This window comes from Pygocentrus nattereri, chromosome 12, assembly GCF_015220715.1.
Source record: "Pygocentrus nattereri isolate fPygNat1 chromosome 12, fPygNat1.pri, whole genome shotgun sequence".
Classification (NCBI taxonomy): Eukaryota; Metazoa; Chordata; class Actinopteri; order Characiformes; family Serrasalmidae; genus Pygocentrus; species Pygocentrus nattereri.
Genome location: NC_051222.1, coordinates 9,755,241 through 9,773,036, shown reverse-complemented (window position 1 = coordinate 9,773,036; position 17,796 = coordinate 9,755,241). Strand labels below are relative to the sequence as shown.

The following is a 17,796-nucleotide window of genomic DNA, read 5'->3' as shown; positions in this document are numbered from 1 at the left end:
AATTATTGGCCAAAAAGTCCCTTTAATTTCTCTTCTAAACGCAACCTTTCCAGTGTTAGATCGGTCATCAGCTCCACCTGGGTGGTTCCTTATTTGTTTTTCTTATATTCCAATGTGAAGTGAAAACCCAAGTCATCGGCGGGTGTGAAACCTGCTGAAACTGACACTAGATCTGTAGAGTGATCCTTGCCTTGCTGAAGCAGCTCACAGATTAAAAAAATAAGAGAAGCATGAGCTAAAGGGCTCTCGTGGCACCGGGATGTAGAAAAAAAACTACCGTTTCAGCCTATATAGGCCAGATTTCACAGGTCTGGTCTGGAATGGAATGGAAAATATCCTCTCGCCTGCCAAGGCTGGCCACACAGCAGCTCTTGCAATCTCTGTGAAGCAGGGCCTCTCAAACCTTGAGGGAGGAGACGAGAGCAGCCCTGCTCTCTGACCTTTGAGAAGGTGTGAAGGATGAGGATAATCAGGGTAACTCATACAGGATTCAATCCAGCCACAAGATGGGCGCCTGTGCCCAGGGATGCAGCTGAATCCCATATTGGGAACACAACAAGTATTTTCTGGGAAAAAGCGATTTTGGGGGGGAAATCGCATTCTCCGTTCTTTTGCAGTTTGAGGTGCTTTTTTGAATTGTTGTCAATGGTAGAGGCCCATTTCTACACAAGGTAACTAGCGTTTATGCGCCCTGGGCAGGCTTCTTTTCGTGTGGAGTCCTCCAGGCGCCCCGAGTTCAACCTGAAGCAGTCAAGTAGGCTGTGCCATGAGCAGTTTTAATCTGTGTTGACCAATAAGGTGAATCTGAAGGCAGGCCTCCAGTGACACATGTACACATGGGGGTCTTATCAGTGCCAAAGCTTTCTGCCTATAAAAGAATGACAGCTAGATGACATTAACCAGTTGACAGTTATAGTGCCATTGTCTGTTTGGCAACAGAGAGAATCACAGCCAGATGCAGCCTTCAAAAAATACAGCGTGAGCTGCCAAGAATAAAAGACCTAAAAAGTGCCTCAGCCTTCAGAAAAGCATGATGTGAATCCTGCATTACTGAAATATTCCTGAATCAGGCCCAAAATATGAAGGCCTGGCCGCCTCGTAGTAGAGATTCTGGTATGGGGACCGCCTGCAAAGAAAACTGAATGAAACCATACTATAATGAAAGGTTTGTAGTGGTTCACTTGTGGTGAGATTCCGTTCTCTGGCGACTGCCGGCGGATTCGAACGGGGGATAAAACCTGCCTCTATTTGAATATGATGCATTGTTCATTCGTTTATCTGCGCATGAGCACAGAGACATGAAACGAGCTTCTAAAAATGTGCAGAAACTCGTGTTGTGCCTTTAGGTAGTGAGAACACTCGATCTATGACTCGCTGTGGGTTGTGCATGTGTTAGAAGTGGCCCAGACCGTAGGTGGGGCCAAACTTAGATGCTAGGGATGGGGGGAGGCAGCTTCTGCTTGCTGAAGGAACCTATGGGGCTAGGCCTGCTATTCTTGCGGTATGGAAATAGGGGCTAAGGACAGCAGGCACTGCCAGTTTTTCTTCTCTCAGTGGAAGCCTGGATGGTTTATGAGGTACTACTGGGATAAGGATTTCACAGGTTTCAGCTTTTAGGGCAAGTCTGTGGTTGGTCTCCTGGTCTTGGCACCTGACATGCTAGAGGAGTTAGTGCATTACTTTGAAGAGAGATTTTTGTGAAAGATTCCAAAGATAGATGCTCAGATGAAAACCAAACTCCAAGCTAAAATACAGCAGGAGAAAGAGTAGCAGGTATATGAATGGGGAAACACTGTGGCAGCAAGTCATTTCAGGTGAACAGTTACTCAGTCACTTTTCCAAATAAGCAAGCTAGGGGTGGGAATATTTAGGCACATATTTAGGATTTCTTTTTTCTCACTGTGTGAGGACTTGTTAGTTTTAAAGCAAAGTATTTGTAATGATCCATAATGCATTTACTTCCCATATCTTTTATTAATAAATCAAATGGGAGCGATGGGAAGGCGCTCATTCACTGCGCTTGTTGGAGACACTGCTGCCACTAATCTTACGGTTACGGTGAAATATCAGTGATTTTATAACTTTTGTTCTCGTTGTAGAGTCAGGGGTCACTGCGTCAGGAAAATATCTTCGGGACTGGATGCTCCAAAGCGTGCTACATCATGCAAAAGCCCTGGTCTTCAACGACCGAGAAGACTGCAGGTCACATAGCAACAAAGTCTCGCCTGGCCAGTAGCTACGAAAAGGCAAACAGATTTAAGAAGAACATTTGGAGACTAACGGACTTATTCGCATTTATAAGTGGCACAGTTGGTTTCCTGGTACGTTAAATCTAAACGAAAGACTGTCAAACACTAAAAAGAAAGTCGCTTCTCTTTCAAATTCCCTCGTTCCACCTTAAATGGTGCCACATTTACATTTGGCGCATTTTGGCGCCTCAGTCAGAATTTAAGGTGGAACGGAAACATTCGAAAAAGAAGCGACTTCAGCCTTGTGAAACAGCCGAACGATGAAAGACATTTTACAATAAGCTGCTCTACTTCTGAGGAAAAGTTTCCCAAAGGAAAGGGGAGGAAAGCGACTATAACTAAAGCTTAAAGCAAAGTAAGTCTGCGTTTTCGTTCATATTGTTTAGCCTATACTAGGACATTTGCTGCAACTGAGACATACTGGGCATTAAATGTTGTGGCTCCCAAAGTGGTTTGATTTTTTGTTGAAAGGACAAAATGGCCTTCTAAACATTTGGGTTGTGACTCCTGATCTAACCTGGCTTTCCGTCGGATTTCTCACTCATCCAGCTGTGTTTTTGTTACGTGCCACCAGAGACTGTCCTGGTGCTGCACTTACCCACTTCCAAGTTCTGTTCCGTCAACACTATGGTATAAATTAAATATTTAGAAAATCGATTTTTGCCATTTATGAATCAATTCAGAATCGTTTACATCTGCATTTTGATGCATCCAAGAACTACATTTTTCCCACACCCCTAAAGCAAACCATTATGGCAGGGAATTAGAGCTTGGGTGAATGAATACACACATTTTGGTGACTTTCAGGCAAAGAAGTAATAGAGTTTGAGTGGTGGCGAAAATGAAGGGGACTCTATTCGTGCTTAACAGTGAATTCGTGCTTGGGGGCATGCCCTGAAATAGTGTATGTGAAACGGTGTTGTTCTGGCCAGCAGAAGTACTGCGTTACATGCAGTGGTGGGTGAAGTACAGAAACCATGTCCTTGAGTTGAAGTAGAGATACTCAAGGTAAAATATTACTGCAGTAAAAGTAGAAGTTCCTCCCTTTAGACCTCCGCTTGAGTAAAAGTACAAAGTACTTTGAAAACCAATCTTTTAACACAATTATGTCGCGGTGCTCCATGTTCCTGAATGGAGCGGCAAGCATTAGAGGTTAAACGTGGTGATGGCTGTCCGACGCCTCCTTCATCGCTCCGACGCAGGGGCATCCTGACTTGTTCGAAGCTCCATATGCTGAGGAGCTCATTGCACGTTGTTGCATTCGGATTGCTTTGTCCTAGCAAGAGTTATTGCAGGATTTTCAGGGCCTCTTTCTAGTGACTCTCCCTCTATAAGCAGCGCCCTGTACACAGTCACGGATGTCTATGCTTCACTGAAAAGGCATGCATGTGTGTGTTTCAGTGGCACTGATCTAAAACAGAATGCTAATTTAAATGTAATACAGAATGACACTTCAAATAAAGAGCCTGCATCTGTATCTTAATTGTGAAGGATATGCCTGGAGCAGTTGGCTCAGATTAGATTTTCATTCATTTACATATTCAATAATTATACCAATTACAGTAAACAGAAGTATTTCATGTCTACAGGACTCAGAACGCTTATGCAGGTATGCACTGCCTCCCTGCTGAATTATAACACGAAAACTGAGATGTATGTTGTGTGTGTTTTTGTGTTTTTCAGATATATGATGGCTGTAAATCTGGAGGGCAGGGATCTATCGTTCATGGATGACGGATATCAGATGAACCCCAAACTGGTGGTTATTGTACTTAACCCGGACGGAGAGTGGGAGAAGGTGTGGCACATACACACATCTATTACTATATACTCTCACCCTGTTCTTCAGTGGTCAGGACCTCCATGGACCCTCACAGAGCAGGTACTATTTGAGTGGTGGGTCATTCTCAGCACTGCAGTAACGCTGACGTGCCTCACTGTCACTGCTGGACTGAGAATCGTCCACCAACCAAAAATATCCGTCCTGTGGGCGGCGTCCTATGACCACTGATGAAGGACTAGAGGATGACCAACACAAACTGTGCAGCAGCAGATGAGCTGTCGTCTCTGACTTTACATCTACAAGGTGGACTGACGAGGTAGGGGTGGCTAACAGAGTGGACAGTGAGTGGACACAGTGTTACTGCAGTGCTGAGAATGATCCACCACCTAAATAATAACTGCTCTGTGAGGGTCCATGGGGGTTCTGACCACTGAAGAACAGGGTAAAAGGGGGCTAACAAAGTATCAGAGAAACAGTTTGACTAGTCTGTAATTGTAGATCTACAAAGTGCACCTATATAGTAAACAAGGAGGTCGTCATAATGTTATGCCTGATCGACGTACAGTCTTACAGTGAAATATGAAAACTTGTCACTGTCAAAATGGCAATTTTATAGAAGCACTTTAGCGTCATGAGATTTTAAATCAGGTAATTTTGGACCAGTTCTATTGCTCCATTCAGGGAGGGGTGCCTGTGGCATCACTGGAGATCGAGCTCACGATCTCTCGACAGCAGAGCCAATGGGGTCGTATTTTCAAAGAATTAAATATTTTGCAAAACGTCTTTTTTATATAGCGTTCCAACCAAAGTCGACAGTGACATTCCATTCTTTGGCTGGTTTAATGTTTAGCTTGCTACGTGGCTATTTTTATCCATTGCATTTTCACTCTTCAAAGCCATTGAAATGTCTGAAAGATTTCATTGGAAGTGCTCAGGGCCCAGTTTCCATCTTTTGTTTTTCCTGAGCCTGAATTATGTTGGCCGCCATATCGAACCATTATATACACTCTGAGGGCTATTTGTGCCGTTGCTCGTTTTTGGAGCGATCTCGTTCTCTCGGTTTAGCCTCTCACTTCTCGTTCAATTTACTTAATTGACTAAATAATGCGTTTGTTTTCTTCATAATAATCTATTCTCTCAGCCTTATGCTCTCTACCTCTCATTAGTTTTAGTTGTTCGCTCGCACCGTCTCGCTGCTTCATACACTCGTTTCCTTAATCATTTGCTCACTCGCACGGTCTTTTTAATGAGTTGTTATTTCTCCAAGGTGCATTGGACGCTGTGTGTTTTGACGGCGCCCTGTTGTGTGTGAAGCCTTTTTCTTTCTCTCTCTCACTCACTCACTCTCTCCATCTCACACGTACACACATTAAAACCCTGCAGTGAGTGTGTGAAGAGTGTGGCACTAATCATTTCTCACTGCACTAGGCTGGAACCGGGGTGTGAGTAGATTGCGCTAACTGATTTTATACACACTCACACTCACACACACACACACACACACACACACACACACACACTTGGATAATAACACAAATGTACATGAGACAATTGCAACACATGGGTGTCAAAACATACGCACATTAGAGAGTCTCACACATTCTCACAATACTAAAAGGGTAAAGTCGGAGAAAGACAAGGTGACTAATGGCCACACCACCTCATTCAACAAGGTAGCCTCTTAAACTCCTTGAGACCACCGGTGGTTCCAAAACGCACTTCGTCATATTGTTCGTAACTTTCATATTTCATAAGCTACATTCAGAAGCTGGGTGTCGTATGAGGCTGTAACTGTCGTCTTTCCAGTCAAACAGACAGTGATGGAATTTTAAAGCCTTATAATAAAAGAAGATGAACTCACAATTTATTTTACTACTGAAAGTCGAGCCGTTTTTCCCCAAACTATAAACAGATGGCGTCTTTTCAGCGATCAACTCTAAGCGTCTAAGATTTTTGGCTTTCAGCTGTAAATTGTAAGCATATAGCGATATTTTCTGTTCATTTGAGGGAGCTTTTACAAAAAAGAAATAAATAAAAAAAAATTTCGTTTATTTCCTGCAATTACTGAATAATTTATGTCGATTATGATTTGGTCAATTAAATTCAGATGGACAAACCAAAATATACCCTGGAGAATAAGAGGTTAAAAGACCTGGGCAACCTAAATCTGTGTTTTTGTCTCTAATTAGTTTAATCTTATTCTTGCAGGCAAACAGTAAACATATTCCAATGATCAATAAATGCCTGATATCACCATATTTCTCTCCTCTCGATGTAAACTGGGCAGCCCTAATCTTGGGTAATGCTCCCCTGACCGATTGCAATGCTGAGGTCTCTTTCCCCGCCTATGCAGAACAGTTTCAGTTTCTCTTAGTGAAGAATCTTAGCGAGTTAAATTAACCCAGCACAGCCAAAATTGAGAAAGCTAGACCACCTGTCTCTGGCTGCTTGTCACCCATTCATTCGTTTATCCATACACCAACATTGTTTGTTCATTCGTTCCTTCATTCACACAATGCTTCATCCACCCGTTTGTTTTCTCATTTGTTTTGTCTGTCCATTTGTTCATCTGTTTGTCTGTCCACACATATTTGTCCATGACTTTTTTCACCCCATTACCATCATATAAAACCTGGAAAATGAATATAGCTCTGTATGAGGGGCGTAGCAGCCTAGGAGTGTTGGACAGAGAGCTGTCAATCAAGTTGCTCATTAGCCACACCCACACAGTTCTCAGGTCTGATCAGAGATGCTGTGTTTTGTCATATTTATAATATATTTTTCATTCATGCTTTTCAGGATGTTTAATTTAATACTCAATTTAGTATCACATAAACAGTTCAAATATTTTACTGTGTTCCCTTGGACTTTAGGTATATAATGAATCCTTTCACATGTCCTCTTGGATGTTCACTCAGTTTGTGCTGCTTTTGGAGCCCCACATATGACAAATAAAAGGAAAAGATAATCTTTTTGACATTTGTCAAAAGGCAGCAGTTGCTGGGACATAACCAATCTTGATTGTCACCATGCCAACATCAGGGACAACAATGATTGGTGAAGTTCATGTTGTCTGTGACAGTTGTGCAAAGGGCTGCAAATAAAACATCCCGTTTTTGCTATCCAAGGAAAAGCAAAACAATCATGTTATTATTGTCTGTGCAGTGGCCAGATATGTTTAGATGATTGTATATATCTGTGTTGTCATAGATGGGTCGCTGGGAAAACCACTCATTGATTCTGAAGTTCCCTGTGTGGCCCCGCTACAACTCATTTGGAGACACAGAAGCAGATGACAACCATCTAAGCATTGTGACTTTGGAGGAGAGACCCTTCGTTATTGTAGATGACGTGGACATTCTGACTGGGACCTGCATGCGCAACTCAGTACCCTGCAGGAAACACATCAAAGAGTAAGTCTCAGTACAACAGAGCCAACAACATAAAAAGGATAAGTGCAAATTGTTCCAAAAATTGTGCATCATCATTCCAAGTGTTGATATATTTTTCATTGTTCTGGCTTTCTTTACTTGATAATTGAGAGTACAGTTTGGCATTAATAACAGTAATATTTGACAACATGTATCCATAATTGGAATTGGAAGGTTTCCATCAAGTACATACACACACGCATACATATAAGATGCCTCTCTATTTTGTATTCCAGTAACACTACGGGTGGCTCCTATATCAAGCAGTGCTGTAAGGGCTTCTGTATAGATATCCTGAAGAAGATTGCCAGGAATGTAAAGTTCACTTATGACCTTTACCTGGTAACCAACGGCAAGCACGGCAAAAAGATCAATAACGTGTGGAATGGCATGGTGGGGGAGGTCAGTCACTTATACATGAATTAACAAAGTCATTTCTCAAATAAACAGACAAATAAAGCAGTTGTCGGTCTATTGGTTTGTTTCAATCCATCCATCCCTGTAACTGATCTGCTGTCTGCTCTGTAGGTGGTTTACAAAAAGGCTGTGATGGCTGTTGGTTCGTTGACGATAAATGAGGAGAGGTCAGAGGTCATTGACTTCTCAGTCCCATTTGTAGAAACGGGCATCAGTGTTATGGTCTCCCGCAGCAATGGAACAGTATCCCCTTCTGCGTTTTTGGGTAATAAACTTCTCAACAAATGTCACAACCCCAAGCGGCTGTTTCAGAGACCTTGCCTTCTCTCTGTCGTGCTCTCTGTTTCGTGCTTTCTCTATTTTCTCATACCCTTTCCCTCCATTTTCTCTGCCCTCAGAACCTTTCAGTGCTTCAGTGTGGGTAATGATGTTTGTGATGTTGCTCATCGTCACCGCAATTGCTGTCTTCCTGTTCGAGTTCATCAGTCCACTGGGCTTCAACAGAAACCTAGCCCAGGGCAAAGGTAAAAAAAAAACAAACTCTTTTATACAGTGATACAATGTCTTATAATACACACACATTAAACAGTGCCTGTAGATCAAAAACAGCTACATTAGTCTAGAACCGCAAATTAAAATACCCTTATTAGTCCCACAATGGGGAAATTTCACCTCTACATTTAACCCATCTGTGCAATGAAACACCCACATACACACTAGTGAAGACACACACACACACACTGGGGGGCAGTGAACCCACTTGCCCGGAGCAGTGAGCAGCCTTATCCTCAGCGCCCAGGGAGCAATTGGGGGTTAGGTACCTTGCTCAGTGGATCGGTGACTTGATCTGGTCACAAGGCTGGTTCCCCAAACTCCAGCCCATGACTGCCCCATGGGTTTAACTTGAAGCTAAAAGGGTTAAACATTGACTGGCCAAGAACAAAAACAACACTAACCTAGTCTTGCTAACAGGGTTACAGAACAGTGTCCAAACAGCAATAACTGCAGTAGTACCTTAGTCTGAACCTGTCAATGGAATTAACTCTGGGTTTAAGGAGTTAAACAGGGCTGGACAAAACATCATCAGATATTGTGTAAATTTTTAAACTCCCTGTCTCTCTTTCTAGACCCTCATGGTCCATCGTTCACCATAGGCAAGGCCATATGGCTTCTTTGGGGTCTGGTCTTCAATAACTCTGTGCCAGTACAGAACCCTAGAGGCACCACCAGTAAGTTTATCGTGTCTGTTTGGGCCTTCTTTGCTGTGATCTTCCTGGCCAGCTACACTGCAAACTTGGCTGCCTTCATGATCCAGGAGGAGTTTGTGGACCAGGTCACTGGTCTCAGTGACAGAAAAGTAAGACTTTTATCTTCCTCATCTAATCTATTATATTGCCATATCCCTAGACATAAAACAAATGTTTTTTATGAAGGCTCGTCCACACAAAGCCTCCCACTCACCCACAGAGCTTATGTTTTACTGGTAGCTATAAAGCTTTACGGTGTGAAATAAAACTTAACTATGAGACTTTATTTCCACCAAATCCTGAATAAGGTTTACAGCTGATAGTAGCTACCTTTATGTGTCACATAATATCACTGTTGGTGCTGTGGTTCTCTGATATGTTTTGCTTGTTCCTTCCAGTTCCAGAGTCCATATTCCTTCTCACCACCGTTCCGGTTTGGTACAGTCCCAAATGGCAGCACAGAGAGGAACATCAGGAAAAACTACCCAGACATGCACCAGTACATGGTCAAGTACCACCAGACTGGAGTCCAAGATGCACTAGTCAGCCTAAAGACTGGGTATGACAGCACTTAGTCTTATCTAAATGCTGGATGTGAACCCTTGTTGCATTATTTTAGTGGTACAAAATGTTTACAGAAGATTGCAGGATTGGAGCAGTGTTACAGAAACTTCCTATCTTTAGGCCCAAGTTATGATCTGACGAGATCTAGATAAGATTTTTTGCAAATTTGTATTACAGAAGTAAATCTACTCAGTGTAAGTCGACAATCAGCTGTGATCTCTGTTGCCTAGCAACTGACGATACATGCACAGCTGAAACATAAACACATAATCAAAATAATGTTAAGAATACGAGTTATTTATCTAGATAGTGACTGTTAACGATGTAAAGGTCAAAACTAAAGTGCCATAAACTGGAAATTGATCATATGTGACAGCACCCACTACTCTTTATCAGTGCTCCTCAGTTTCAGTTTCCATTTCCCAATGCTTTAGCTGACCATACTAACATTATTCCTCCTAATAATCAACCACATGTTCAACTCTGTCTCATAATTTTTCATCACTATCAGTGTAATATTTTCTCTGATGAGGTTTCATCACCCAATCAATTAACAAACAAAGTAGATCATGTGGAGATCATGTGGAGATCACATGTGCAGTGCCTGAAACCTTTGGAAAGATTTTGAATGATGTGTTTGGAAAAAAACAAAAGTCAAACCATCATACATATAAATAAATACAGTATAAAACAAATGTAAGGCCATTTTGCAAGTAGTAAAACCTGAAGCCCATCACATTTGTCTAAAAACAATAGAAATGGACAGTTAAAACAGAAATTGAGACACCACTGTGGTTCTCTTGAAGTTAGGACAATTATAAGACAAGGTTCTGTATCACTGTTGTCTATCATGAAGTTAATGGATAAGATTATGAAGTTCTTATTCTGTATTAGTTACTGTCCTAAATTCAGTCCTAACTGAAGTTGTCATGGTGAGTAAACAGATAAAGTTTTCAGAGTTAGGATATTTCTGTAATATGGCCCCCATTTCGTTCTGCAGTCATAAGCTGTCACAACTTCCACTTGTTGCACTAGCTGCTGTTCTGATTTGGTGAGTGAATTATTAATTATTGGTTTCTACAGCAAACTGGATGCATTCATATATGACGCAGCCGTGTTAAACTACATGGCGGGGCGAGACGACGGCTGTAAGCTGGTAACTATTGGCAGTGGCTATATCTTTGCCACCACTGGTTATGGCATAGCCCTTCAGAAAGGATCCTATTGGAAGCGTCTGGTTGACCTTGCCATCCTTGGGATCATTGGAGATGGTATGAACACTGTCTTATATTTCTGTCTGTTTCTTTAAGCACTCCAAATATCAAATGCAGCCTACAGATGGCTAGATGTCAAGATGTCAAGAAATCTGTGTGTCCGTCTGCATTACTCTTTCTTGCATCTGTCAGCTTTGTGTGTTTATATCTCTGTAAGGCTCGGTGTGTTTGTGATAATCAGTGCCTTTCTGTTTGTGAGCTTATCCGAGGATTTATATATTTGTCTTGGACTAGGTGAAATGGAGGAGCTGGAGGCCCAGTGGCTGACGGGTATCTGCCATAATGAGAAAAATGAAGTGATGAGCAGTCAGCTGGATGTGGACAACATGGCTGGCGTATTTTACATGCTGGCGGCTGCCATGGCCCTGTCACTAATCACCTTTGCCTGGGAGCACCTTTTCTACTGGCGACTCCGTTACTGTTTCACTGGTCTGTGCTCTGGGCGACCTGGACTCCTCTTCACTATCAGCAGGGTAAGAAATACAGCTGGAGAAAAAATAAACACCTGCTCTAAACTATGACACTATGACAAACACAGTAAAAACAATTTACCACACTAAACCTTGTCAAAACACAGGTTATATAAAATCACAATTTCTTTCTCTGTCTGCTTCTGTCTTTGCGATCATGATCTGTACCTCTGCATGTCTCTTTAGGGTATCTGGAGCTGTATTCATGGTGTTCACATTGAGATGAAAAAGTCTCCAGAGTTGAATTTCAGTCCTCAGGCGAACATGCTGCACTTACTGAAATCTGCCAAAGAGATTACCACCCTAGGGGTAACCTCTCCTAAACGACCTGTCTCCAGCCTTCTCCCTCACACCCCGGGCTTGCTGGAACTTATGAACAAAGGCAATAGCCTTGGTCCAAAAGACACTGTCTACAGCAATGCCAGCACTATGATTGCCAATCGGCACAAAGAGCCTCTCAACAACGTTCTTTTGCCTGGGCAGCGTGCTCTTAGCTTAGTTGATGCACAGTCTGTTGATGACAGCACAGTAGGTAGTAATGACCCAGGGCGACCTCCTGCCTCCAAGTCCCGTGCACTCTGGAAGAAGTCGGTTGAAACACTACGACAGGGCCAAGGACCCACCGACAACTCCCCACCCCCCACTGCCCCACCCATCGAGCCTCGTGCAACTATGAAGAGCCAGCGATACTTGCCAGAAGATCCTCAAGCACGCTCTGACATGTCTGATTGTTCTGGCCGTGTCGACCTACAGAAGCAGCACAAGGTCAAAGAAACACTACGGAAACGCAACCGCCTGCCACGGGACCTAAGTGACGTGGAACTGTCAACACTGCGCAGCCAGGCCAGCCAACAGAGCAATCACAGTGGCCAGATCTACTCTCAGAGCAGTCAGGGCAGTCAGATCTACACCATTGACTCCATTGACCAAGATCACGGACTACACTACCCTGACATATTCAGCGAGCACAGGGACAACAAACATCGCCCTCCCTCCTCCTCTGAGCAACAGCCAATTCTGCAGCTGAACAGTAACCTGCTTACTCAGGTTCACGAGCCAGATGTCATGCAGACTGTCTCTGCTGCTGCTAAGGAGAAGAAGTACAACACATATGGCAAGCCTGGTGGGGTAGGAGTCAGTCCCGGTGGACCTAGTTCCATACAGGACCACCGACAGACCCACTGCCGTAGCTGCCTGTCAAAGGTGTCAAGCTACTCTGGGCTTTATACAGTGCGGTCTCCTCAGTACCGCTGTGATGCCTGTCTGCACTCTGGCAACCTGTATGACATCAGCGAGGATCAGTTCCTCCACCCTGATGCAGGTGTCAGTATCATTCGGGGCGGGAGTGTAGATAGGAATTTCTCTGCTTTTCTGCCCCAGCCTGATGCTTCCTTCACTGCTTATCTTCCCCAGAATGACCAAGAGGGTGAAGGGCTTATCAGCCACTATCAGAATGAAGGTGTTATCATTCATCGGCAGCATTCCTATGAGAACCTGCCCCAGAAGAATTCCTCACGTCGGGTTAGCCTCCAGGACAGTGCTCCTTATGCCAATATGCCCACTTCCACCCTGATCCTAGACAAGCCCCCAAAGAGCCAGTCCACGCACCTTAACCACACACTTGCCGGAGTGGGTGTTAGTGGGCTTGGCATTGGCCGGCGCAGCAAGTCAATGTATCCGGCCCGCCCGACGGAGAACCCTTTCTTGCAGACGCTCCGCGATGACCAGCGTCTGGCTCACGGCCGCAGCTCCACGGACATTTACAAACAGTTGGTGCCGCTCACATTAGGTCAGGTCACTGATGGCAAGGGGCTCGGCATGGGGGTAGCAACTCCTGACCTCTTTTACCCCGAGCATGTCATGCCTTATGTAGCCCCTCCCCCAATTGGAACATACCCAACCCCCAGAGCAATGAGTGCAGGTGGTGCCCGGCGTGTCTACAAGAGGATGCCCAGCATTGAGTCCGATGTCTGAAGGACTGAGAGAAAGAGACTGAGAGACAGTGAGACTGACTCCAAGAAGGATGCCTTACGCAAAAGCACGGGACGTTCCATGTGGATATGGATTAATATTGAGACAGCTTACTGGATAGTGAAGCTTTACATCTAGGCGGGAATAAAAAGTTGGAATATATTTTGTTCCCTGCTCTTGGACAAATCTCTCAAAGTTCAACATTACATCAGGTCCTCCCCTCTAGTTGAGCGGCAGCTCTGTGTCTTCCACATAAACACCGAAGACGGCAGCACATGCAGTCCGGACATTGACATGCCGTAGAGAGGAAGTGCGACAAAAGCTGCTGGAAATCGCGGGGCAGCTCCAAAGAGTTTCCCTCTTCACACCAACAAACGAGCAACCAAAAAAAATCCCATGCACAGATGACCACACCCACACTCACGCAAACAAATGAAGTAAAATTTGTGCATATGATACACAAACACAACTGAAACAACAGAAGTCCAAATAACACACACACACACACACACACACACACACACACACACACACACACACACACACACACAGTATATCTAAGATGCACAGAAACACTTGCTCAAGTCCAAACCGAAAAGAAGCGCTGCAAAGTTCGTAAACAAAAATTCTAATAGATTATAAAAGCTTTGTAAAAGTCAAACCGAGGGAAGAAAATAACTCCACACGAAGCGAATATGATTAGCAGAAATCACTGATAGTGCAAAACTTGACAAAACGTACCTAAATGAGACGTCTCAGTCTATTTTTGACCGTATAACAGGAGGAACTCTTGGTGTATTTGGGGAAGGACACCACTTAGCTTAGAATCACGTTTTAAGGTCAAGGTTAAGAACTTTATTGTCCTCCTCCTCCTCCTCCTCCTCTTCCTCCTACCTTACCTTACCTGCATGCCAAACATAAGCAGGAAGACACCGTTCTTCTCTGAGCCACCAGTGTTGGGCACACAACAATGACACATGACTTCTAAATTTTATTAGATTGAGGTTATTTCTATAGTTGTCTAGAGAAAACATGTGAGACGAGTCATTTTTACACAGTTTTATACACTGCCAAATATCTGACCAAGTGGTGTGCAGAGCATGGATATCGTTATGGTATAAGAATACAGAAAGCAAGGAAGACGCAAAAAAAGGGAGAAAGATTCAGAAGCGGAGAGCTATGGAGAGAACTATGCTTTAATGGTTACATGACGCAAAGGGACTTGGGAAAGAAACTGTAATCTGAGAGCCCATACAAACAAATGATGTCACACATTGCACTGCAGGACCACAGATATAAGAACTTCCTGTTTGCCTCCAATGCACAAACACACCACTTCCTGCAGAATTAAACCACACGCCCATACTTCACTACTATCTTTTGGTTGTTTTCGAATATAATGGTCGTTCCAGCGATATGCACAATATCAGGTTGCAATATAATATTTATGTATGAAATTTCCTAGTTTTAATATGTTTTATTATTAGTTCACTTAATTTATGAATTGTAATACATGTAAAATTAATTTATAAATGTGATTTAATTGCATATGTATAAAAAAAAAAGTTAACAGCATGTTAATCTTCTCTATGGTCAGACTTTCAGAATTGTTATTTTTAATTTTTGATGTGAATGGGAGTAAATGTTTACAGTGAATATGGAAATATGGATCATCTCAAATGTGATTTTGATTGTCATTTGAATACAAGCATAAAAGTGTCATATGGCGAAAATGTCAAACTGGACCACATGTTTCTGCTGTGTTTTCAGTTGATTGTGTCTGGAGTTGAACGAGGTTAACATTTCAGGGTATATATTGGGCTTCGAGCTCAAACAGTTCTTCGCCACTCATGGTTTGACAATAGACAATAATAAAAAAAACAAAAAAAAGCTTTACAGCATTAGAGACTTTTTTCTTAAATCATTAGTTCTCTGAAGACCTGTTTATAGTCCCAGTCTGAATTCCCACAAACGGGTAAAAATTCAGTAGTACTTAAAGCCCAGAGCGCTAAGTGCTGAAACAGCATTGTGGCAGCCCCAGGATTAGCTGAGTTTACCAACAAAGAGGTTTTAAACACAGTTTGCTCTTATTGGAAAGCATTTGTTTTCATAGCACTAAAACTGGCCCACTGGTTATATTAATTCCTGACTGGCTCTTGGTTTATTGTTCCACATCCTCTTTATATTAGTATGAGTTTTTATTATTATTTAGACCGAGTGTTTTCAGACATTGCAGCTCCATTCATTGTGTTTCTCAATATGTGAAATGGCTTTAGTTTGTTTAGTCATTGTCTGGAAAATCTGCTCATTATCCAGACATATTAAACCTGGTCTTGGACAAAAATTCCCAATTAATATTGATACTCCAAGTAGCTTTTAGCCCAACAGTAGTGAGTATATGTGTCTGGGAAACTGTCATATTCCAAACCTTGAAGAAACAATACCTGTACAAGTTCATAAATACCTACAACTATGCAGTGGCTGTGATAGTTTTAGTTGCATTCTGACGAATCAGAAAGATCTCATACATATTTTATTGGAGAATATAATGATAAATTTTCACTGCCATTCTTTCCATTTGCTGGTTAGCTCAGTAATTTATTACCCTGAAGATGATCTTTTATGCTGTGTTACCTAAACACACACCAAAATATTGGTCATTAGAAATAGTTCTAGCAGATTTACAAATTTAGCTCTCAAAAATGTTAGAGGGCTACTTTTTCTCTGCATTTTTTATTGAACACAAGCTTATTACTACAGGTTATAGTTTTAGGAACATCAGCACATTACTGTGATTTACACTCACTGAGCACTTTAAGAGGAACACTCTACTAATACTGGGTAGGGCCCCACTTTGCTCCCAGGACAGCCTCGATTTTTCATCGCATGGATTCCACAAGATGTTTTATGCTGCGAGTCTCCCGTTCTATCACATCCCAAAGATGCCGTATTCGGATCCAGCCAGAAGAACACATTGCCATGGTTATGAAACCAGTTTGAGACGGCTTCTGCTTCGTGACATGGTTCATTGTCATGCTGGATGTAGCCATGGGAAGATGATAAACTGTGGTCATGAAGGGAAGTACACGGTCATCAATACTTAAATAGGCTGTGGCATTCAAGCGATGGCTGATGGGTATTAACGGGCCCAAAGTGAAAAATATTCATTACACCACCTCCACCAGCCTGGATGGTAGACACAAGGTCAAGGTTAGTGCCTCAGCAGAAATCGAGTTTCATCTTATCAGGTTGCATTTTTCCAGTTTCTTCTGCCCAGTTTTGGTCAGCCTGTGTCCACTGCAGCCTCAGCTTTCTGTTCCAGAAGTGGAACCCGACGTGGCCTTTTGCTGTTGCAGCCCATTCGCCTCAAGGTTCAATGTGTTGTGCATTGTGAGATGCTGAGATGATTGTACAGCGTTGTACAGCGAGTTACCATAGCCTTGCTGTCAGCTCAAACCATTCTCTGTTGACCTCTCTAATCCACAAGGCATTTCTGTCCGCAGAACTGGCGCTCCATGGATGTTTTTACTTTACCGAACCATTCTGGGGAGCGTCTTCCGTGAAAATCCCAGGAGATCAGCAGTTACAGAAATACTCAAACCAGAGATCACATTTTTTCCCAAATTCGGATGGTTGACATGAACGTTACCTAAAGCCGCTGGCATGACTTTATGCACTGCACTGCTGCAACATGATTAGATGATTGCATGAATGAGGAGGTGTATTGGTGTTCCTAATAAAATGCTCAACGAGTGCGTGTAATGTAACACATTAAAGTACTACTGCTTTTAACCATATTAAAGTTCACAAAAATTCAACATAATTAAAACAGATTTTATATTTATGTTCTATATTAACACCCATTGGACATTCATGCAACTGCAAGGCCTTCAGATCTACTACAGCCCTGATGAGTTTGATGTAAAAACTCCACCAGTGGCAATATAATTAGCATAGGCTGTGAAAAAAACATCAGGTCTACTCCAAATTAGCATCATACCTTACAGCTTATGCATTCAGTCTCTGGTGAACTTTGGTGACCAGTTGTGTAAAGTCAAAAAGGCTGTGAAGTTCCCTTATAACCTTAAGTTTACCTGATTCTTACAGTGCATGCCGTGTGAATCCATAGAAAGCAAGTACAGAGTAGGACGACGGAACACACAAACTGTCCATCTGCTCCCACAAAGGCCACTTGGCACACCTCATACTGTACATTTTCAAGCTGTTGGCACTAATGCATTGAAAAATATGTATAAAGATAGACTTTTTATTGTTATATAAGCACCACCTACAAAGGGAACTCATAACACATGCATGAGCACACAGCAATACTTCTACACACCTGATATTTATGGTATTGTTTATACACACCTTATGCCAGTCATCTCAT

The 17,796-nt window shown here is 42.7% G+C and overlaps 1 protein-coding gene across 2 annotated transcripts in view; it reads left to right on the top strand.

Annotated features, from left to right (window-relative positions):
* The window catches only part of grin2ab (glutamate receptor, ionotropic, N-methyl D-aspartate 2A, b), a 148,180-nt gene extending 133,029 nt beyond the window's left edge, over nt 1-15,151 (top strand). For both annotated transcript variants that reach the window (XM_017717277.2, XM_037543621.1), the window contains exons 5-14: nt 3,933-4,047; nt 7,243-7,445; nt 7,700-7,865; nt 7,992-8,145; nt 8,279-8,404; nt 9,008-9,237; nt 9,526-9,686; nt 10,775-10,962; nt 11,200-11,438; nt 11,622-15,151. In XM_017717277.2, the coding sequence (XP_017572766.1) occupies nt 3,933-4,047; nt 7,243-7,445; nt 7,700-7,865; nt 7,992-8,145; nt 8,279-8,404; nt 9,008-9,237; nt 9,526-9,686; nt 10,775-10,962; nt 11,200-11,438; nt 11,622-13,409 (3,370 nt within the window). In that variant the 3' untranslated portion in view covers nt 13,410-15,151. The remainder of the gene's footprint in view (nt 1-3,932; nt 4,048-7,242; nt 7,446-7,699; nt 7,866-7,991; nt 8,146-8,278; nt 8,405-9,007; nt 9,238-9,525; nt 9,687-10,774; nt 10,963-11,199; nt 11,439-11,621) is intronic.
* The last annotated feature ends 2,645 nt before the right edge of the window (nt 15,152-17,796 follow it).